This window comes from Terrapene carolina, unplaced genomic scaffold (assembly GCF_002925995.2).
Source record: "Terrapene carolina triunguis isolate 2854851 unplaced genomic scaffold, T_m_triunguis-2.0 Scaffold210, whole genome shotgun sequence".
Lineage (NCBI taxonomy): Eukaryota > Metazoa > Chordata > Testudines > Emydidae > Terrapene > Terrapene triunguis.
This window is the reverse complement of record NW_020664561.1, coordinates 27,748,577-27,771,783: the sequence shown is the minus strand read 5'-3', so window position 1 is coordinate 27,771,783 and position 23,207 is coordinate 27,748,577. Positions and strand designations below refer to the sequence as shown.

The window sequence follows — 23,207 nt, the reverse complement described above, 5'->3', positions numbered from 1 at the left end:
CTCCTTGTCCCCTGACTGCCCCCTCCTGGGACCCCTGCTCCTAACTGCCCTCCAGGACCCCACCCCCTATTTATGTACAGGCGTGACTACCTGCCCTTTCCTGGTTATTATACGTGGCCAGTCCGCATCCACATCCAGTAGTTAAAAAAAAAAAATAAACTAATAATTTAAATTGGAATTTCATCCATTAATAAGTATTTATTATATAATTAAAACCATTCTATTGAAGGACAGATATTAAATAACACTAAATAAGTTAATGTTCAAAACAATATTAAAAATTTGAAAATTTAGAGCATGGAAACCAAAATAGCTAAAATTTAGTTTTGGCAAGATACACGGAATGGAAACTCCGGGATCTTTACCTGTCACTGAATATAGCCATCATACCAATAGTGGAATATAAAACAAGTCTACATATACTCTCCTTAAAATTTTTACTTGTGTCCATTCCCAATAATTGTAACAAATCATTATTACCTTCACTCCACTTGCCACGCGCCCCAAGCACAAAACCAAAGAAGTGAATATTTTTACCTCCCGTTAAGTTTTTAATTTCTTCCTCTAACTCAAGATAATAAGCCACCTTCTCACTGTGGGCTTGTTCCAAACTTCCGGCATTATCCTCCCATCGCACTGTAACATCAACCACCACTGCTGTATCTCCTTTTATAAATATAATATCCGGCTTTCTTAACTCACCCTTACTATTTCTCAAATGGGGCTCTATCATCGCCTTCCACCCTAATTTACCAACCTTATCTACAACTGCAGACACTACTCTATTATGCCTTTTTATCCTAGCATTCTTAGTCTTATAACATTGTCCTGAGATATGGGGAACAGTCTCCCGCACTTTACCGCACGATCTACAAAGAGCATTCACACCTCCTCTTCCTCTTGCTAATGTCTCCCTAGTAGGATAAATATTTGCCCTAAGCTGCAATGCTGCGATATACGCTGACGATTTAACTTTACTAGAGTTTCTAAAAATCGAATTACTAATTAAATCATTTTTAAAATATTTTATCCCTATTCCCTGACATCTCAGTTCCGACCATCTTAAAAATTCCTCTTCCCTCCATTTCTTGGGATGAGATGTTACTGCACTAAATGACAATATTTTATCCACAAGATTTTCTCCTGCATATAGATAAGATAGGTCCATCCAATCATCTCTCGAGACAATATGTCTCCTCCATTTACGAATTAACATATTTGGGATTTGCACACTAAACTTAGTGAGAGCTAAACCACCATCCCTACCTCTAGAATAAAATATCCCATCTGTGATACACTGAGGTAAATGTAAAATCTCTTTAACTATTTTTCTAACTAACACATCAAGATCGTCTAAAAGATTAAAAGGGGGTTCTATTAAAAGAAGATTATAAAATAGCTTCGGTAAGATATATGTCTGTAAAATTAATATTTTTTGGGCCGGTTTTAATGGGGCCTTAATTAAATTCTCACTCCAATCTTTCAATTTTTCTTTAAGTACCGGTCCCCCTACACCTATCCAGGGATCTATTCTAGCCCCTAAATATTTTTCAAAATCCCCTGGTTGAACATATTCAATCTCCTCTGACCCTATCTGCCAATTATCCTTAGGATTAACTACATAGGTTTTATGTTTAGTTAAAATATGAAAGCCTTTCGTTTTCTTCACATTAACAGAGAGATTAGTATTTTTACAAAACTCCTCTAAGATACCCAAATTTTTAATCATTCCTTTATATGAGCTACTTAAAATTGCCACATCATCGGCAAAAGCCAATGACGTGACACCATTACCCTTAACATAAAAACCACTTCCTTCTACTTCTAATCTAGTTAAAAGGGGATCCATAGCAATATTAAACAAAATTGGGGACAACGGGTCACCCTGCTTGACCCCCCTCCTAATTAAAATAGACTCAGTAGCTTCATCACCCACCCATACCCTAGTTGTGCAATTATCATAAAGGTCCCTAATAATATCTATAAAATGTTCATCTATACCAAATCTTCTCAACCCGGCTATTATATGTCCGTGTCCCACAGAATCAAATGCTTTAGCCAGATCTACGAACACTATTGCAATTTCATTCCCATTTCGTTTAGCCCCTTTAATCAAATTATCTAATATAGCAATATTTTCCTCACACCCAGGGGCGGATATAAACCCTTTTTGTCTACTACATATCTTAACTGTTTCCACCAGTCTTTTTGCTAATATTTTGGTATAGATTCTAATCCAAACTGACCCAATTGTCAATGGTCTCCAAGATGTTAACTTCTTCATTTCCTCCTCATCTTGTGTCTTTGGTATTAAAATCGTTCTATTTTTCTTAAATTCATCTGGTACCTGTCTATTTAGAAACCATATATTAAAAATTTTTGTAAGTATTAAGGAGTCTAAATTAAAAATATCCCACAAATTGCTCACTTTTACTTTATCTGGGCCAGGAGCACTATCTTTTCTTATTTCTCTTAAAGCTATTCTAATCTCATCCACAGAGATCGGACTCATTAATATATCATTATCCGCATTCTCTGTGGATGATGGCCACCCTATCATATTACCATGTCCAATTGTTCCCAAAATATTGACATAGTATTCCTCAATTTCTTTCATAGGGATAGCACACTTAGCCTTATCTGGCTCTCCCATTATAATGCGAGTCAATCTTCTTCTATCCTTATCAAATAATTGTTGATAGAATTTATACTTAGCTTTCTTTGTAGCATATCTCCTAATTGCATTAAATTGCTTCCTTCTCCCCTCCTTTCTCATCTTCCCTTTTCCTTTATTCCTCAACTCTATTTGACTTTCATTTCTAGGGTCCTTTCCCTCTACTAATGAATAACATAATTTTTCCAACATTGCCCAACCGAGAGCTTTTGTTAAATCCTCCTTTAATAATCCTTCAATTTCCCCTAAACTATTTATTATTTCTCTTCCCTCCCTACTTTGTTTTCCCCGTTTACATATTTTCTCCACTAAATCCACTTCTGGGTGTCCTTTTAGTGGGAAAATCCTCTCTCTTGGGGGCGGAATTTCTAATATATTTACTCTAATGTCCTCTACCTCAGTCACTTCCTCCCTATCTCCTGTTACCACTAACTTCTTCTTTGCTAATTCTCGTCTTTTATCTGATATTTGTTTATTCGTTTTGGTCCTCATCTCGCTCTCAATACATTTATTTATATTCCTTTGCCCAATATATTTCCTTTCCAACTGTATAAGCTGCGCAACCTCATCTTTGGTCCATATACGAGATCTAGTCGATCCCTCTTTGATCTTACTTTTAGCAGCCATATCTTCTTTTCTTTGCTCATTCCTCACAGCAGGGTGTCTATGTCTACAGTGTTGGCTCAATCCAGATCTAGTATGAAAACCAAGCCCACAGACCGAGCACGTATGGCTCTTCATTGGGGTATCCGCCTTCTTGGGTATGCACTTGGGGTAGTGGCAAGCTATATTATGATATTGAGAAGATTTTCCACATTTACTACATACAACTCGTATGGCTTTACTTTTATGAACCACATTAATGTGTTTGGCCCATTTACCAAATGTTGGTAATATCTGGGGACATATTGGACAATTAAAACTATCAACGGGATACTCTAAATAAAAAACCTCATCCTTCCACGAACTACTTTCTAATATATTTATATTACTACCAGTACTGTTAAGATCCTTATTACGATCCCTATTAAAATCAGTACTTGGTCTAAAACTATTTAATAAACTAGACCCATTAACTAAATGAGCATTAAGATATCCCGATTCGCTAACATATGGATCATCAAATGTACTTAAATACTTAAAATCTGGATTGAAACTTTCCATAGTTAAATCATTAAAAGTGTCCCTTGTAAAAACCATCGGTAAGATAGATAAAATCTCCTCACCATGATCATCACAAACATTCTCCTCTACCTCCTCTCCATGCTCCACTGGGAGGACTTGATTCTCACTCTCATGCTCATGAGACTTCATTATAGTCCACACCATTTTATCCATTGGTCCAGCGACCCTGATCACACCCCTAATATATTTAACACTGTCAGCCGGGGCATCAAAGCCAACAGCGGGGGCGTTATTAACCCGGTCCAGCGCCAATCCGGTATAAAAATATAAATTACTTTTTTCCATAGCTAAAAGATTTACCCTTCTCAGGGGGAAACTAACCCTTTCCAGGGGGAAACTAACCCGTACCTGGGGGAAACTTACCCTTTCCAGGGGGAAACTAACCCATGCCTGGGGGAGACTACCCTTACCAGGGGGAATCTAACCCTTACCAGGGAGAGTCAACCCGTACCTGGGGGAGGCTACCCTTACCAGGGGGGCATCCATGTGGCACCATATGGGGCTGCCCAACCCCGTCCCACACCCCACTGAATGTGGGATGTGGGTTCGTCCTCCGCAATCCGCCTGGCTATCCAAGCCAGTTACCGGCTCTCACCACGAGGAGGTAGCGGTTGGACTTGCAATCCAGAGGCTTTCCTCAAAGAGGGGTCCCAAACAGCATAATGTCGAGCTCTAACGGGCGTGTGAGAAAAGGCTCAGATCTTGGTAGGGGTTGCCCCTATTGACCGGGCTCACGCCCACCCCCACCTCACCGATAACCCATTCTCTCACTACCCTCAGGCAATGTTTCCGTCCAAGCCCGACAGCTGAGAGGGTCCAGAGACGCATGGAGAGCCATTAAGAGAGCCAAGCCTCCCTGTTCCTTGTCCCCTAACTGCCCCCTCCTAAGACCCCCCCAACTACCCCCCAGGACCCTACCCCCTACCTGTACCCTGACTGCCCAAAACCTTCTCCACACACCCCCCAGAAAGCCCCCCCCCCGAACTCCCGAACTCCATCTCTTGACTGCCCCATCCAAAACCTCCCTGTCCCTTCTCCGACCCCCTGGCCCCCTTGTTGTTGGCCTTCGCCTAATGTCTCTGTGAACTTGCTCAGGAACGGCCTGAGCCATTCATCCCGGCACACTGGGCAGCAGTGGGGGGGGGGAGGAGCTCCAGACTGCCGGAGGCGATCTGCGAATGCAGGGAGGGAGGGAGGGAGTGATCTCAGCTGCAGGGGAGAGGAGAAGGGGCTCTCTCTGGCTGTCGGAGCCCCATGTAAGTGGCACCATCCGGCCGGCTGCCCTGTTAGCCGCACGCGCTCTGCATGGGGTGGGGTGGGGGAGGAGGGGAGTCCGGACATTTACAAATTCCCCCCGGACGCTATTTTTAGCTCAAAAAGCCAGACATGTCCGGGGGAATCCGGACGAATGGTAACCCTACCTATCCCTGTTCTGACCCTTCCTGCAGGCTCCCACAGCTGGCTGCTGCAGCCTGGTGAGTCTTCCTCCACAGGGGATCTAGTAACTTAAAAGTGAAAAAGCCTTCCAGCCTGCCAGACCTATTAGCACAACATTGAAACTGTTAAAGAGCCATTCAAGTGGTAATGAAGCCATTTAACAGGCATTTGCCAACCCCCAGTACCAGGTATATACTGTCAGTTTCTGAATTTACTGACAAAAACCGTTGTGCATTACTATAATACAGGGGTAGGCAACCTATGGCACACGTGCCAAAGGCGGCACGCAAGCTGATTTTCAATGGCACTCACACTGCCCGGGTCCTGGCCACCGGTCTGGGGGGCTCTGCATTTTAATTTAATTTTAAATGAAGCTTCTTAAACATTTTAAAAACCTTATTTACTTTACACACAACAATAGTTTAGTTATATATTATAGACTTATAGAAAGAAACCTTCTAAAAACGTTAAAATGTATTACTGGCACGCAAAACCTTAAATTAAAGTGAATAAATGAAGACTCGGCACACCACTTCTGAAAGGTTGCTGACCCCTGCTATAATATTTACTCAGAACATGTTAGTCTACAGGACCTTAGTTTAAAATTTGCTTTAAAAATATTTCATTAGTGTGTTGCTGAAGATGATAAAATCACATCTCTAAAAAAATCCTTGCATAGATTTTTAGATGCACAATCTGAGTATTCATCTTTAGCCTTAAATGCTTGGATCTTCAGACATATGGTTTTTAAATAAATCCTTCAAAGGACCATCCTTATCTAAAATACACATTTTAATTACTATAGTTCAAAAAACTTGCTTCCAAAGTCTTCCTGTCCTTTCTGTCTATCCCCTTCTCCCTTCACACCCCTATTGAAGAGAGCCCTTAAAGGGACAACACCCCTTTTCTTCCAGATAGCTGGACAAACGAGCTTCCCTTTCTTTACTTCTGACTATTTGATTAACTAGTTTTAAGAGAACCCTCCAGCAAAATCAGTACCTTAGTAAGATATAAAATCCTTTGTTATTCCTAAAATCTTTGGAAACATGTTTATGAAATTTCACCAACTTTAAAAAATGTCTATTGTTATGGAGATCACACAAAGTAAATTAGTATTCCCTGTTTCTAAAAGCAATGAACATTGTTATGAACACACTAAACCTCTGACTGATTAATTTAAAATAATGTCTTTGTTTCAGTGAGTTAAATATGTAGTAATCTGGAATGATTTATGAAGGCTTAAGAGTACATTTAAAATATAAAACCAGCTTAGAAATACTGATTAAGAAAACATAAAACAGAGAAGAGCTGCATGATGTATTCCATAATATTTAATGTTGTATTCAGCAGGACAGCTGACTCGCCCTTACTACAAAGTTTTTGCAAATAAATCTCTGACAAACTTCAGGGTATATCAAAAAACCTGTGACTGACATTTTTTATTCCCAAATTTAGTGCTTTTAATTAGGTACCTTCTGCATGCCCAGTCTTCACCTTCTGGCATGCAGTGGAAAACATGCTCCATTTTCTTTAGAAAGAAATTGCAGAAGAGTGTTGTTTTTCAAATGTCATTTGCTTCATTTGGGTTTAGGGATTTGGCTGGAAGGGGGTGAGCAGGGTGGGGGAGGGAAGAGAGAAGGGAGACAATGGGGAGAGGGCGGGGCCTGGGCAGAGTGGGGGCAGAGCAGGGATGGAGTATGGGCAGGGCCACAGGCAGAAGAGGTGGGCTGGGGAGCTAGCCTCCCCAAGCAGCAGCTTCACCCACCACCCATGACAGCAGGTAAGAGCGGGTGGGCTCCCGCACACCTAGTGTGCACTGCAGTCCCCTTAGGCAGGGGCCGTATTCACAGAGCTGAATGCACCGGTGCTGCGCATTCTACATGTGGGAGAGGGTACGGGGATCACTGTGGGGAACTGTGACTCTCTGCTGCCGTGAGGTGGGCCGGGTGTCTCGGTATCCTTTGCTGCATCTCTCCCCCGCACCTCCTGGACTGCAAGCCCGGGCTGCCTTCAGGCATAGGGGCACCAGTTTAATAATACTGTGTAGGGCCCCATAAATCCTAAGGACGGCCCTGTTCTGGACACTTCCTCTTGCTCCTAGCTACGAAATTTTTGTCAGATGTGATATCCTTCATACTGTTTCACTAATGATGGGCAATTGGGCTGATATTTGGATTATATTTATTTTAGGGGTCAAATTCAGGAAGTAGTTGGATTTGGAAAAACAATGGAAATAAATATGGGTAGAATAGGAATTACAACATGCAGGGGTAATAAAGGCTTGTTACAAGAGCAGGCAGAGAACCATTTTTAAGTGACCATTTTTGTGAATCCTGCCATGACATCTGTTGCTTCTTCCTGCTGGCACAGTAATCCATGAATGCTATGGGGCCTGTGTCAGTATCAACAGCAGTGTTTCTGTCATCAGGTCAATCCTATGCACTCCCAGTCACCGCCAATCCCTTCCTGCCATTCCAGGCAAAGAGTTTGTGGAGCTCTCAGTTGAAGTGATGCTAATCACTGAGACAGCCTGTGACATCTGTAAAGTCTGTGGCACTGGTGCCATATTAATTCTGAGAGCTAGAAGTGGCAATGCTAATGTCAACTTTTATTTTTTAAGTACACTTCTAGCCCTTACCTTTTGTAAATAGCCTGGCAAATATAAACCAATCACTGGACCAGGAGTGGAGTTATGATCTGGCTCATGGGGTTGCAATGCCACTCACTCAGATTTGGCCTACCTGGACTCCTGGCATCATGACGGCTGGGCCTAGCCTCAGTGGTGCTGGGACCCCTGGACCAGGGAGGTGAGCCAGGTCAGCCCTGTGCAACAGGAGCTGCCACGCAACCCTTTGAAACATTTTGGCGACTCAATTTTGAGTCCCAGCCATGGGTTGAGAAACTCTGCTTTAGGGGAGGCTCTTCTTATCCTCTAACTTTCATGCTTCCTACATAATGGTATTGGCATATCTTTCTCCTCCAAGAAGATGGAAATAATGACACTGCCACCACATACAAGTGTAATTGCTAAGTTGCTGCTAAAAAGAGGAAAACATCACAGAATCCTGGCCTAGCAACATTGCTGTGTTTCTCAGAGCTGAATATCTTTTGACTGTATTCCAGTGCTTTATTTGTAATAAAGTGGTGCCAGGGCTTACGCAATTTCTTTAGGTTCATAACTGATGTGACAAGCCCAGAGGTGCCGGGGCTATAAACTGCCAAACTTAGAGGTGCCGGGGCTCAGCCCTGGCACAAATTAAGCACTGCTGTATTCAGATATTATTTAAGGGTGGGATTTTCAAGAGCACTTAATTGACTAATGAGCACAAGTTTCACTGACTTTCAGTAAGACTTATGCCCTAAGTCACTTGGTGCTTTTGAAAATTCCACTCAAAAAACCAGAAAGGTGATATTAAACATTTATAAACTGATATAAACTATTTACACCTTGTAATCTTTAAGGAAATAAGAGATTCCTTCTTACAAAAGGTGGTATAGAAAGACACTGTAAGCCATGACTATTAAAGCTCAGTAATACTAGTCTTCATACATATATGTATCATAAGTAACCAGGAGCAGTACAAGTGTGACCATTTCAGTAAGGTATTTAAGCACATGCCTAACTTTAAACATGTAAGGAGCCCCACTGATTCCCAGAGGAACTATTCATGTGCTTAAAAAGTTTGGCACATGCTTAAGTACTTTGCTAACTCAGAGCCCAAATGAGCCCTGCCATGTGTCTTTCAATGGCCTAAACCCAGTAAAGTAGTATTTTTGGAAGTGTTAGCAACTAATAATGAAGAAACAGAATTTGAAGACATTTGTAATACAAACTTAACTTATTTTCCAGTACTGTTTGGAGATTTGTGACAGACCAAAGATTAAAGTCTAACAAAAATGAACAAGCTTTGCACATTCAAAATATATTAATTGCATACGTGGGGCAAAACAAAGATCGAAACAACTTAGTTTTCATGATAGGGTCAAAACAATAGCTGGTGGCACTCAGACTTCCTGGGCTTATTCCTAAGCCCTGCTACAGCCCCTTTGTGCTCCAGATAAACAGCCATATGGGATTCCCAGTTTAGAGGGAATTTCTGAGTGGCTTAAAGCTGGCACACCCACCCCTTTCCCAGTCTCCATCATTGTGGGTGAGATAGGAGAAAGAAGGGGCATGAACACAATACTGCACTCTGGCATGCCCTAGTTATCCATTTGTCCCTTTTGAGCTGGGGCATTGTTTAGAGCAGTCCTGAAGCTGCTTTAAATTACACTATGGGGCACATTGGCTGTTTGTGGTTCTTCCACCTGTGTTGCACTCATATTGGACTCATTGAATGGTGAATCCAAATGCATACTTGGATTTTTGTTGAAGCAAAGCTATCTACCTCTTCCACAGACTTACAGCTGTAGGAATGGTCATCTACCTCCACATAAATCCAGATGGATACAACTATGGCTTTGAGTCTTATTTTTCAAAATAACCTATTGATCAAAGCAAAATATTTTTCCTTTCAATGAGACAAGTATACGTGTCTGTTTTAGAGCTCTGAAAGAGTAATACACAAGTTATTATAGCAGCTTTAAGAACTTTATTACAAAATGACAGGGATCCGCATATAATCAAAACATTAAATAGCATGGATGCAGCTGAGGGTTTTCCCTCCCCTTGGGAACCTTCTAACTGAAAATACTTGATCAGAACCAACTCAGTCAGACAATCATACAGCTCCATTACCCATTTCCTTAAACTGAAAGAGATGGGAGCGCTCTGTCCACTCCTGAACAACAGTAATTCTTAGATGAGTAATCTTGGATTTATTTTCAGTGTCATCCATTTTAGAAAGCAATCTCTTGTTATTTCCTATCAGGCCTGTTACAACAGCTCTATGATGTGGAACTGTAGATTCCAGAATTTCAGTTATTTGTTCCACTCAGTGAAAAGGAAGTCCTGAGAATCCTTGCACTATAGTTTTGATAGATTGTATGGATCTTTTCTAATTGTCCAACCAGGGGTTTTAGAGAGAATGGAGACACAGACAGTACTTGTGGAAAAGAATAAGCCATCATCTTTGCTGACCCTACATCACAATTGGAAAAAAATCCACCTTTTCTCTCCAGAGGATTTTGTTCTTACAGGAATGGGACATAATGGGCCAAATTTACCCACATGGATGCCAGAGAGTGCAATTTGCCCCAGTGCCACCACCATCCTTGGACCAGGGGAGAAAGGATAACTTTGAAAAGTAGCTGGGGCTCTACAGGAGCTCCCCTGGCTAGGTGCACCTGACTGGTTTTGGAGCTGTGCTGGCTGGCTCCAGTCCTCTCCTCTCTGTAATGTTGCCTCCCTTCTTCTGTCTAACTTGCTGCCAAAAGTTTGCCTGAAGCCTGGTCAATGCCAGTGTGACTAGGGAGTGAATAGGAATCAGTGACATCAAAAGTTGTGAGTTAGGGAATAATCTAAAAACCAATTGCCGGCGATCAGTGGAGCATCAATAGAACAGCAATAAAACAAACAATAAAAACAGCCTACTCTGCTAGGGTGACCAGATGTCCCGATTTTATAGGAACAGTCCCGATTTTTGGGTCTTTTTCTTATATAGGCTCCTATTACCCCCCACCCCGTCCCAATTTTTCACACTTGCTGTCTGGTCACCCTATACTCTGCAGCCCACACTTTCACGTACCCTGGCAATGTTCTTAAATTGGTAAATAAAACAGCTTCAACTCAATGGAGTGTCCAGCAGGAATCTCTAAGACAGGTGCTATCAGTTTTCGCATGCCACTCTCATCTAATTAGTATTCATTTTCCCAGATTTGTTTCTAATGCAGTGTAATTAGTCAGGACATTGTTTCATATTTGCACCGGAGACCGCCTTCTACAGTTTGTCATCTTATGGCCATTATCTTGATGATGTAAGATTGTCTCCATAGGGTTCCACTTATGAACACTGATTATTTCTGACTTGACTTTGGAATGTTGCCTTGATAGATTTGCACAGAAATGGTTTTGTTTTCATGTTATCAAATCACCTACCTTGACTTGATTTGACATTGTCATAAGGGAGTTTTAATGATATGCCCACTGCAGCAAACGGTAAATTAGTGTCACTACAAATATACATAATTATGAATAGTTACTGTTGTGCAAGAGCAGTAGCTATTCTTCATATTTTATCTCCGCTTAAACCCCCTAAGAAAGCCTAATCAACATTTAGAATTACTAAATAATTCTATATATGGCATCAGAAAAATTAAAACATAAAAAACCACTTAATCCAAAACTAGACCCAAGTTATATTTTTGGTTTTTTCCTATTTTGTAAAAATCCTTAAAATCAAGAACCCTAAATCAGTTTTCTGCCCTGTATAATTTCGGATAGGTCAGATATTAAACCCTCAAAATTCCGAGTTTATCAAATTAGCTGTAGCTAAAGCAACATTAATTGCAGAGTCCTGACTAAGGACTATCATTGTAACTTCTGAAGTGATAAACACAACAATGGTCACTCTCAAAAACTAGGCAAGTTTATCTTAGTTATGATGGCCCAGGTTTTCAAAGTATTCCCTGTACTTTCCTATGGCCTGAATCCTGCAATTGACGCCATTCAGGCAGAGTCTTATTTAAATCAATGGCACTCTGCATAGGCAGAGGGGTCAAACCACGTACAACAGGTTGTAGGACTGGGCCTATAATTGCTATACAGAACACCTAGGAAATATTACAGAAACCAAGGTAATCTTACTAAGGTATCTACAATCATTTGGTACGTTTTTTAATTTATGTCTTAATATGTGATTTGCTGGGGAAAAATTAAAACCTATTAGCTAAATCAGTGTAGGTATTTCTCGTGGCCCTATTAAACTAGTATCAATTTGATCATTTATGGATAAATTCTGCTTCTGCCCCATGCCTGCAGAGGCTCACCTGAATATATGAGAGAGAGAAAGACAGACAGACAGTTTCTTTTTGGTTGATTTCTCCTTTCTCCATATTCCCACCAGGGGCGGCTCTATGTTTTTTGCCGCCCCAAGCACGGCAGGCAGGCGGCTTTCGGTGGCGCACCTGCGGGTGGTCCATTGGTAACACAGATTCGGCGGCATGCCTGCGGGAGGTCCGCCAGTCCCGTGCCTTCAACGTACCTGCCGCCGAATTGCCGCCGAAACCATGGGACCGGCGGACCTCCCGCAGGCATGCTGCTGAAGGCTGCCTGACTGCCGCCCTCACGGCTACCGGCAGGCCGCCCCCCACGGCTTGCTGCCCCAGGCACGCGATTGGTGCGCTGGTGCCTGGAGCCGCCCCTGATTCCAACACCACCAATTTATTGACTTAAGTGAACACATTTTTTATAGAAGAATGCTTGTAACAGAGCCTTTACAGTACCTCTAGTTGCTCACTGATCTGCATTTGGCAGTAAAGTTAAACCTCTTATGTTGCTCTTTGATACAGTGACATTGTTATGCCAAAGTGAAATGAATGTCCCTAATTTTTTCACTGCATGTAAATGTGCTATTTGCAGTTCCACACAAGAGCCAACTGCTCTTTCTATATGTGGACAAACACACACACACACACACATTCTGAAGCTGTCTGTGAACACCTTTACTTAAATATGGGTTCCACTGTAACTGCTCCTCTTCCACGTGATATGGTTTAACAGAACAATCAGTCTGGACACGTGCACACAGGTAAGTATATCAGCATACTGAAAACCTATCGTAAATTAAACTATTTAGATTTCTGCAAAGATAATGTTAAATATCATTCTCAACCAGTGAACATGGGACAGATGTGCACAACCTCGCAGGTGGAACTCATATTTCCCAGCCCAGTGGATATGCATGCTGTCAAAATATGCACCAGGCATGAAATCCTAGGCCAGGTGAAGTCAGTTGCAAACTTCCAGTGGATCCAGGATTTCACACTTGGACTGTTGAGGAATGGTGTAGCTAACTCACCATTCACAGGGCCTGATCCATAGCCTATTGAAGTCAAAACCATTAAAGCTGACCAAGATAGGTCCTACAGTGTAGTCAGGGCTGTCAATCCATCCACTCTTGAAAGGTGATATTCATATATTTACTCTGTCATGCTTTTACCCTCTACAACTCACTCATCACATACATTTAGAGGATTAACAATACCTGCAGTCCAGCTCCCAAGAAAACTAAGGGGAGCATGAAGAAGAGAGGACTAACCTCAGGGTGGAGAAATAATTTAGGGAGGTAGAAATGGGAAGGGATTGTGGAAGGAATTCTGTAATAGACAGGACAGAGAGTGAGAGAAGATACTGAAAAAAATACAAACAGGCAAGAGACAGATCAGAAAAGAAAAGTATCTTGTAGGAAAGAGAGAGGGAGGCTGTAGAGAAAATGTGAACTGAAAAATTTCAAAAGGATGAAAAATTCTAAAAAAAAATATAAGGAAAAACTGCAGAGGCCTAAAGATGAATCAGGATATAGAAAGAACAAAGGGAAGAGAAAGAAAAAAAATGAGACACTAGCTCTATTTTATCAAAAGTTTGCTTTCCATAACCTTTTTACTCTGTCATTTAATGGTCCTTTTAATGTTTCTAGCACACACACACAAAATGTGAAGATTGTCCTAGTTTCGGATGAGGAGAGGCAACTCCCCTTTTTCCTGACTCAAACCTTGTTATCACCTTCATTTTCCTTTTGAAAAACTGACTGTTCTCTCTCATATCTACGTTTCTGACCCACCTGCCTATCCTTTTTGGCATTATGATGCTATTTTAAGTAAGCTGTATATAGCAAAAGTAGAAGAAAGTGTCCCAGAAAAAGGAGGGGAACACATTTTCTTCCCTGAACTGACCTTCAGACAGGATATAAGGGTACAAAGAGCTCATAATTGGATCCTGCGGTCCCCACTTGAAAGAAACACAGTAATTTTGTATATAATTTTCCTCTGAGTTGTAGTAACATCATCTATATAGTTGCTTCGTAACTAACAGCAGTCCTGATAAAATCTTTGGTGTTTTTTTTTTTTTTAACTTGCAAATGCCTGAAAATTAAGCTTTAAACAAACGGAGACATTCCTCCATGCATTATTCATATGTGAATATTTAAGAATACAGTATGAATTCATTAAAACTTATCAATTATTCTCTCCTGATAATTAACAATAATGCAAAATCAATATGTTTGATTAAGTGTCCAACTAAATTGTATGAAACATTATTGTACCATCTGCCATTTGAACTGCCTGACCTGGTTGGAAGAACAGGGCTGGCTTTAAAATTGCCCCTTTTTTTTTTTTTTTTTAAATGACATCGGAATTACAAAACAAATGCTTTGCTGGAAGTCACAAAATAGTCACAAGAAATCATCTTTTCAGTATTTATGGAGGTCTTAACCTACAAACGTTTTCAATATTTTATTAATGATCACTTTGGGAAAGATGCCTAGTTTTAACTTAGAGAATTAATTTTCTAAGTTAACTGCAGTGTCTTTTCCCTAGGTTGGCAAAGCTTGCAAACTTTGTTCAATTTTGCAGGTGGCTTTCATCCATCTAGTGCAGTGATCTGAGAATAGCATAATCAGAAGACTGTAGTCTACATACTAATTGCTGACACAAGGTGGGTGAGGTATTATCTTTTATTGGGCCAATTTCTGTTGGTGAAAGAGACAAGCTTTTTGAGCTCCACAGAGCTTTTCTTCAGATCTCACCCACTTTGTGTCTCTAATCTCTTGGGACCAACACAGCTATAACACCACAGCAAAATACTAATTTCTGAGTCACCAAAAGCAGCTTTAAATATGCAGGTCATTTCCTCAGAAACCATGGAGACCCTGCTGAGAGAGAGTAATCAATACCCCTGAATTCTGCAGAGATCTCCAGCATAGATCTTCGCAGCTCCGATGTGAAGGGTTATTATTTATTTGTATTACAGTAGTGATTAGAGGCACCAATTGAGATTGGTGCTCCATTTTGCTAGGCACTATATATACACATAAGGTAAGAATCCCTCACCTGAAGAATGTACCATGTAAATAGACAAAGCAGACAACAACAACAAAAGAGTATCCCCATTGTATAGATGAGTAACTGAGATGCATAAATGTTGAGTGACTTGTCCAAGATCTTACAGGGCATCTGTAGTAGAGCCAGAAATTGTACCCATATCTCCGAAGGGTCAGTCCAGGGCTTCAACCACAAAACTTCCCTTCTCCAATTCAGGATGGGATAGGGATTTGACAAGTGGACTTCTGTATTGTGTGGATTCACTGGGCACAAAATCCCATGTAGGATGATCAAAAGCACACCATACATCCAATACTCCTCCCCCTAGACTCCATCCTGCTCTGCCCATCTCATTCCTTGTTACATATTAGGCTAGACACTTGTGCCTCAGGATGGATATACTAGCAGTATATGATCCCATAAATGGTCCTGCAGAGAAAAAAGGCCCTTTTCTTCTCTTACATCTTGAGAGCATTTGCTCTGTGGTGGAAAACAAGCTTGCTTTTGGGGATGGGGGGGGAAGGAGGAGGGAGATGTGGGGAAACAGAAAAACAAACCTATTTGCCTTTTGGAGGTTGTTTTCTGAACGTGATTTTTTTTTAAAGTAATCGTAGTGAGACCAAAAAAAAAACCACTATACTGTATTGTGCCTGCATTGCATCTTAAAGATAGGTACATCTGGACTGCCTGTCCCCACAAACACCCCCTACTCGCCAGGTTCACTGCTGTTTTCCCCTCTCCCTTCCCCCTGGCTGGGAGGGGGACAAGCTTGCAAGTTCAGAGCCTGGGAAAGAAATTTCCCGAGCTGCTACTGAAACCCGGCCTGGAGTATAAACTGCTGGAGCCGAAGCCCGAGCTCCTGCCTGGCAGTGCTTGCATGCTGTGCTCGGAAGGAGCAGCTCAGTTTTAAAGGACCACAGCCTGCACCCCGCACCCACTGACACTACCTGTCCCCCCCACCCCAACTCACCACTGCAGAGCTGTGAGCCCCCGCTCCAAGCAGTCCGCTCTGAGGAGCATCCCCTAATGGCTTGCTCAGAGTTACAAACAACCTCCACTCCCCAGGTGTCAGTAACTCTGAGCTTCTACTGTATTGAAGCTGCCTAAAATGACTCATTTTAATATTATATATTTTTTTAACCACACACACTGCACCATGCCTCCAACACTAAAAGCAAATCGCTAATCTTTTAAGGTCAATGGAGTTGTGTCTGATTACTCCAGCAGTGAATTTGTTCCCTGGTTTACAGTTCTGGGTAAGGATATAAGTTTGGTGGGATCATCTTTGTCCTGTGTATGTGCATTAGCAAAAAATCCACCACATACTTTGACAGAATTGGCAGCCCAGCAGATATCTGCCAGGTTATTAATGAGGTACATTTGTGTTGACAATTAGAAGAAAAAATAAAATTTAAAATGCATTGCTCAGGCACAGCTGACTCTGGACTCTGAAAGCCCTACATAGTTATATTCAAGACATTACATATAGTCCTTTTTTCACTACAGGAGTGACTGCAGACCTCTTACTAAGGCCTGGCTTATCTGAATGGTGTAAATAAATGGAAGCAAAAGTTGGTACCACAAACTCTGAAAATAACCACCACTAATTTAAGTAGCTGGATGGGTACTTTGTGGATCTTATTCCTAGCCTAATACATACAGTTGTTTCCACCTTGACATTTCTTTAATAGAAACAAGAACAAATAGAGCCTTGTTCATTTCACAATGTTGGAAGGGAGATGTTAAATTTTTATTATTGTTTATCATTGGGTTTGTTTGATAGGGAGCAAGTACATAATAATACAAGTATCAGGGTAAACTCTCCTGACAAAATATTACATTTAACTTTTAAAACGTAGTAGATAGGGAAAAAATTAAGAGATTTTCCAAACTATAACTAACGTATCGGCCCTTCTCTTTGTCTTTGCAGCAAGCTGAGTAGGCTTAGTTAAGTGAGCAACTTTGGTCACAATTCAAGTACAGATACATAGCTTTGTGCTACTTATGTGCTGGAAACATTATCTGAAGTTAATGCAGTTTGTAAGTCAATAAAATAGTAGCAACATAAATAATGGTAATTTGAATGTAGATAGGGCTTGTCATTTTCATAGCCATTTGCAAGCAATGCATCTTTCCTTCCAACACCGCTGTGATGTAGGTTAGGGTATTAGAACTGATTGGAAAATTAAAACAAATATAAAATTATTAGAAACCAGCAATGAAATTTCATGAAAACTTTCACAACTGTTTGCCCCCATCTTCCAAAACAATCCTAATTATTATCTATGTATTACAGATGAGAAAATTAAGAAAGAAATTAAATGACTTGCCAAGTTCATAAGAGAAGTCACTGACATTACAAGGATTAGAAACTCAGAATTACTAACTCCTAGTACTTTGCTCAGGCATTAAACTATGCCTTTGTCTACTTTCATTAGCCTTTGTATGTGGTTTTTGTGAGTACACAAAAAAGCATTGATGATGAAACTTTTTATGCAGCAGTTCTTTTTATGACTTAAGAAAACATCAGATATAATGAAAGATATTGGGCCTAATTTTAAAAAGCATCCTATGTGATGTTGCATCTGCAATTTTGTAGGTGCAAATTATTGTGGGGATATTTTATAGCAGTTAGATTTCTAAGTGCTTTATTGTGTCTGTAGATCAGGTAGAGTTAGCAGTGAATGTACTGTGGAATGCTACCACAATATTCACACACAGAAAACTAGGGATAAAAGATCAGAGACTATCTTAAAAATCAGTGCGTCTGTCAAAAACAAAAATTTTAAATAGAAAATGTACTAGCAAATAAACTTGTTTAATTGGCTACTTGGAAAAGGCAAACTTTGGTATATATCTAATTTGGATTCAAAACCAAACATTAAGAAAAAAGATCTCATCTTCTATTTAAAAAGAGTATTTAATTAACTATTGATTTCTACTCAATTATTCAAGGCCGGGGGAGGGGGATAGCTCAGTGGTTTGAGCATTGGCCTGCTAAACCCAGGGTTGAGAGTTCAATTGGGGGGGCATTTAGGGATCTGGGGCAAAAAAAAAAAAACAAAAAAAAAAACCAAAACTGTCAGGGACAGTACTTGGTCCTGCTAGTGAAGGCAGGGGACTGGACTCAATGACCTTCCAAGGTCCCTTCCAGCTCTATGAGATAGGTATATCTCCATATATGTATTTATTGATATTTCACCACCACTATTGCCCAAATCAAAGAAAATGTTACAGGCTTGTTACATTAGAATAAGCCAAGTCCACCAGCTTTATCTTTAAATAAGACAGTATTTTGTATTTGATCTTTGCTATTGCTATGATTAAGTTAATACTACATAAATTGTATGGTTATATATAAATATTTTTGGTCTTCATTATAACAGACAACCAAATATTCAATTTTACTTTGAATATGTAAAAATTTAGTTTACCATTCTGGATTTGGTACCATTGTATTCAGTATTATCCCAAACTGTAAATCTCATCAAATTTACTTTATTATTATTCCAGTTAGTTTATATTCATCATGTAAAAATAGCCAAATGTACTATACTAAAGAACACTGAAATGCAGACATACGGTCTACGTGTCATAATATCCTGAATATACTGCATTAGTTGAACTTTGATAATCAGTTGAGACACTTATTGAACAAAAACTGTGGATGCTTGTCAATGTTATATTAATTGGTCAAAAAGAAAGAATAATTGAGAAAGGTGTCAAGTGAGAAACTTGGGTAGATGTTGCCTTTTGGTTATTTTCATATTATTACATGCTAGGGAGGAAGCGCATCAACATTTGACTCATTTGTATGAACTGAATTAGAAAGTGGTTATATGTGAGAAAGGATATTTAAGGGTGAAAACAACTCATGGTGTTTGGGATGGTTGGACTTATTTGTTGTTGTTTTGGTTCAAGAGGATGGTGTTAAGAGGGGGTAGATAAAACATAACTTGGTTTTTGATAAATCAAAGGCATTTTTAGAAACGCTTTGGGCCATTCGTAAAGCTGATATAAATCACCATACAGCCTTGGTAAAGCTATGTAGAGCTTTACCAAACAACAACATTTGAGAATCTGGGCCACCTGTTTGGATTTTAGCTTTCATGGTATTTATACATTAAAAAAAGTGAAGCATTTATAAATCTATGAATGTAAAGAACAATTAGCACATCTCACAGTGGAAAGACTGGCAATAATTTCTTTTTCTACTTTGCCTCCTTTAGGGTGTTCTCTGGATGTTCCATGCTTAAGCAATATATAATATTGTTCCAAATCCCGGAGGCCTTACACTAGATCCAATCATGTTTTCCTTTATTCAGGGCAAATTCCTAATGATTGCATGGGAATTCTGCCCAAATTAGGAGTGCAGGGTCAGTCCCTTTGTCCTCCTTAAAGTAAAACTAAAATAAACAAAGATCTGCCCTAGGAATTATTTGGAGGAAGCTCTATGGTCTGTATTATACAGGAGGTCAGACTTGGTGATCACAATGGTCCCTTCTGGCTTTTGAAGCTATGAAAATATTCCATTAAAATGAGAATATAATTTATAGCATATTCTATTCTATAATATAATCTAGAACGTACAGTGAGACAATAGCATGGTATGCCTGTACACGCCCTTATAGGGGAATGTTTCAATCCAGTTTTGTTTAATTAATGGAAAGCAAAAGTGTAGTGACCCTTTCTCCAGTAGCTATCTTAGGTATTTCTAAATTGTGTCTCGCCCTGGTACCTAAGCACCAGACACAATTAAGAAGAAATACGTAGGTCTGTAATGAAAATGGTGCCCATTCTCTCTGTTCTCACATTGACATGGTGTGTGAATTTAAACTAACATCGTTTAACACCCATAGAGCATGCTGACTTTCCCATGCCATATCCCCTACTGCTTTTTGTTGATCTTCCAGAACATTAATACATAAAAGTCACTCCGTATCAGGGTCAGATTTCTCATACAGTTCTATTCATTTCACCTCATTGTGTTGCATTTTTAATTGCCATTAATGTTTTTCAAGAGCTCTGTGATGCTAGCACAGACAATGTCCTTTCAAATAAGGCACTCACCAAACATTCCAGTTCAATAATAGTAAAGACACTGACAAACAGTAGATATTAAGTAACTTAGTATTCAGTTGTCTGAAATGGAAGATCATATTCTCTAAGATTAAAGCAAGAAAAATGTATGGGAAAATAGCTAAATGATAAAAAATTGTAAACTGCAATTGTTGGGAAACTGGAATCACATATCTATTTACATCTCTAAGGAGAAAAAAATGTAAGTTTAAAGCTTTCTGTAACAAATGAATTTAAGCTTATTCTGCTCTTCTTCTATTTTCCCCTTGTCCTGTAGCAAATGTATGTGACAAAGAACTACTGCAATGCCAGAATGGAGGAACATGCCTCAAAAACATGCGATGCCAGTGCCCTCCAGCCTACACTGGCATTTTGTGTGAGAAGCTGAAGTGTGAAAGGGATCCAGGAGGTTGCAGCCAAAACTCCGGCAACATGGCAGTATCACATGGCCCTCTATTACCGCTGACTGCTCTACTAGGAGTAACTGGGCTTTTCATATTCTAGGCTCCGTCTGGTTGATGGCATCGCGTTCAGACTGCTTCAGAAGGAATGTGCCACAAAAGAAACAAAACAAAACCCAAGCATTTGCTACTAAAATTTTAAAAAAGAAAAAGAATAAAACCACGTATAAACTAAGAAGGCCCAACTGAACTAAGCCATATTAATCAATTGTGGACAGCACTCTGAGTCAAACGACTGTTAATTTCTGACTCAAGACAAGTTGGCAGCTGCCAAGTCTATTACTACAAACAACAATGCCAGCTGCAAAGAGTACACAGGATTGAAAAGGCTTTGACGAGCCCCCAAAATGGAAAATAAAAAACATTTGCCACTTTGATATGGTGCGCTACTGTACCTCTGCCCAGTGTGTGGACCAACCAAATAGAGGCATTCTTTGCTGTCAGTGCATTGTGGGTATAAGGAAATCTGTTAAAGCTGCCATATTGGCCTGCTTCAGTCCCTAAATCCCTTCCAACCTGTGCTTTAGTGAACGTTGCTCTGTAACCCTTGTTGGTTGAAAGGTTTCTTTGTCTGATGTTAGTGATGCACATGTGTAACAGCCCCCCCTCAATAAAACTCAAGACAGTCATATCCTTGTATATTTTAGCAGCACCGCATCAGTAAGATGCTGTGTTCATCTACTGTACAAGAGTGGCTATAGGACAAAAAGTGTATTTATCCTTTTGTATTCAAATGAAGTTATTTTTCTTGAAATAATGTACAATGTAGATTTTTTGTATTATTGACAATTTGTGTTACCAGACAATTTATTAATGTATTTAATTCTAATCAGATAAGAAAAATATTACTTTTTATTTAATCTTTTTTTTTTCTTTTCTCCTTTCATTTAATTGTGCAGAGATTTCTCTGTATGGGCAACGTGCTGGCATCAAAGAATATCAGTTTACATATATAACAAGTGTAATAAGATTCCACCAAAGGACGTTCTAAATGTTTTCTTGTTGCTTTAACACTGGAAGATAAAAAAAATAAAAATTCCTGCATAAAACAAATTCAGGAATTTGTATTGCAATTTCTTAAGACAATTTTTAAAAATTATTTTCCTTGATCATTTTACTGTCTGCTATATGGATGAAATACAAATTCAACGTCAGAATTTAGTTCACAATGAAGTCTGACTAACATGTTTTCTTCTCTATCAAACCACTCTGAATAAAAAGATACCTTTTGTTTGAGGAAAATGTTATAAAAACACTAAATCTGTATTCACCTTAGTCATCGCCAGAATTATTCCAAGGGTAATTTACAAAAGTATTAAAGAATATTTTCTTTAAATCATGCAACTTTTGTGGATTGACAGTAATGAAGTCGATATAGCCCCTGCTTAAATGTGTCTCCTAAAGCTTCATTAAAATGAAATGTTTATTTATATAGAAATATTAGTCTGCCTCAGAAACCGCAAAAGCAATGACAACCCCCTACACACAGAAAAAAAAAGTGCAGTGATTCAACTTTTAATAAAGTCAGATTTAGTATTTAGAGGGAGTGTCAAAATATACAGCAGCAAGTAGATAAAAAGTGCTGTTCCAGCAAATAAAAGTTTGTTTTAAGTATTGCTCGAGGTGTAATAAATTCTTGATGCTACCTTTTATTAGGCCAATTACTGAGTGTGACAGCAAGGGATAGAGAGAAAAGTACAAATAAACCAAAACCATGGCAATGTTTCAGAGACAAGGAAAATCAAAAGGCAGCAACACTGTGTGGATTCATTTCCTAGCAGATTTTCATCATACATAATGTAAATATTTTACCAATATGATAGCCTAGAATGGAAAACAATTAATCAGCACAGGCAAAAATCCTAACGGCAATAGATTCTACTTGGCTACTTACTCCCCTGTGGTGAACAGACTGTTAATTTGAAAATTACCTTCTTTGATAGCCTCTCCAACTCCAGTGGGGAAAAAGCCCATTGCTGGCAGATACCTTGTAGGAATATTACATGAGGAAACAGCATATCTTAACAGTTTTTGTTTCTAGAAAAACTCATCTGGAGATTGACAATACAGGTAAACAGGTAGTATTTGTTCAAGCTACCACCTCAGCCCTGCCTATGGAACGTTTGCTAATCACACCAGCAGTTTCTTTTAGTTTACAAAACAAGGGTGAGATAAATTAAAGGTCTGGCTGTGTGCCAGCATGGCCTACGTGAAATTGTAGATTTATATTAGATGCATACTCAAGACAATAAACAGAAAATTATATTGCAGAGTCACTGCGGAATATAAATGCAAATATAGGTGACATACAGATCTGAAGATTACTTATAATTAAATGGATTTCTAATATTAAAATGTGGAATTTAAGTTGTCTTGAAGTTTATTAGCCC

At 39.6% G+C, this 23,207-nt stretch overlaps 1 protein-coding gene across 4 annotated transcripts in view; it reads left to right on the top strand.

The window, feature by feature from the left end:
* Positions 1-20,918, top strand: part of LOC113405039 (netrin-G1-like) — a 222,498-nt gene extending 201,580 nt beyond the window's left edge. For all 4 annotated transcript variants that reach the window (XM_026655572.1, XM_026655571.1, XM_026655570.1 and 1 more), the window contains one exon: positions 20,634-20,918. In XM_026655572.1, coding sequence (XP_026511357.1) covers positions 20,634-20,860 — 227 coding nt within the window. In that variant the 3' untranslated portion in view covers positions 20,861-20,918. The remainder of the gene's footprint in view (positions 1-20,633) is intronic.
* The last annotated feature ends 2,289 nt before the right edge of the window (positions 20,919-23,207 follow it).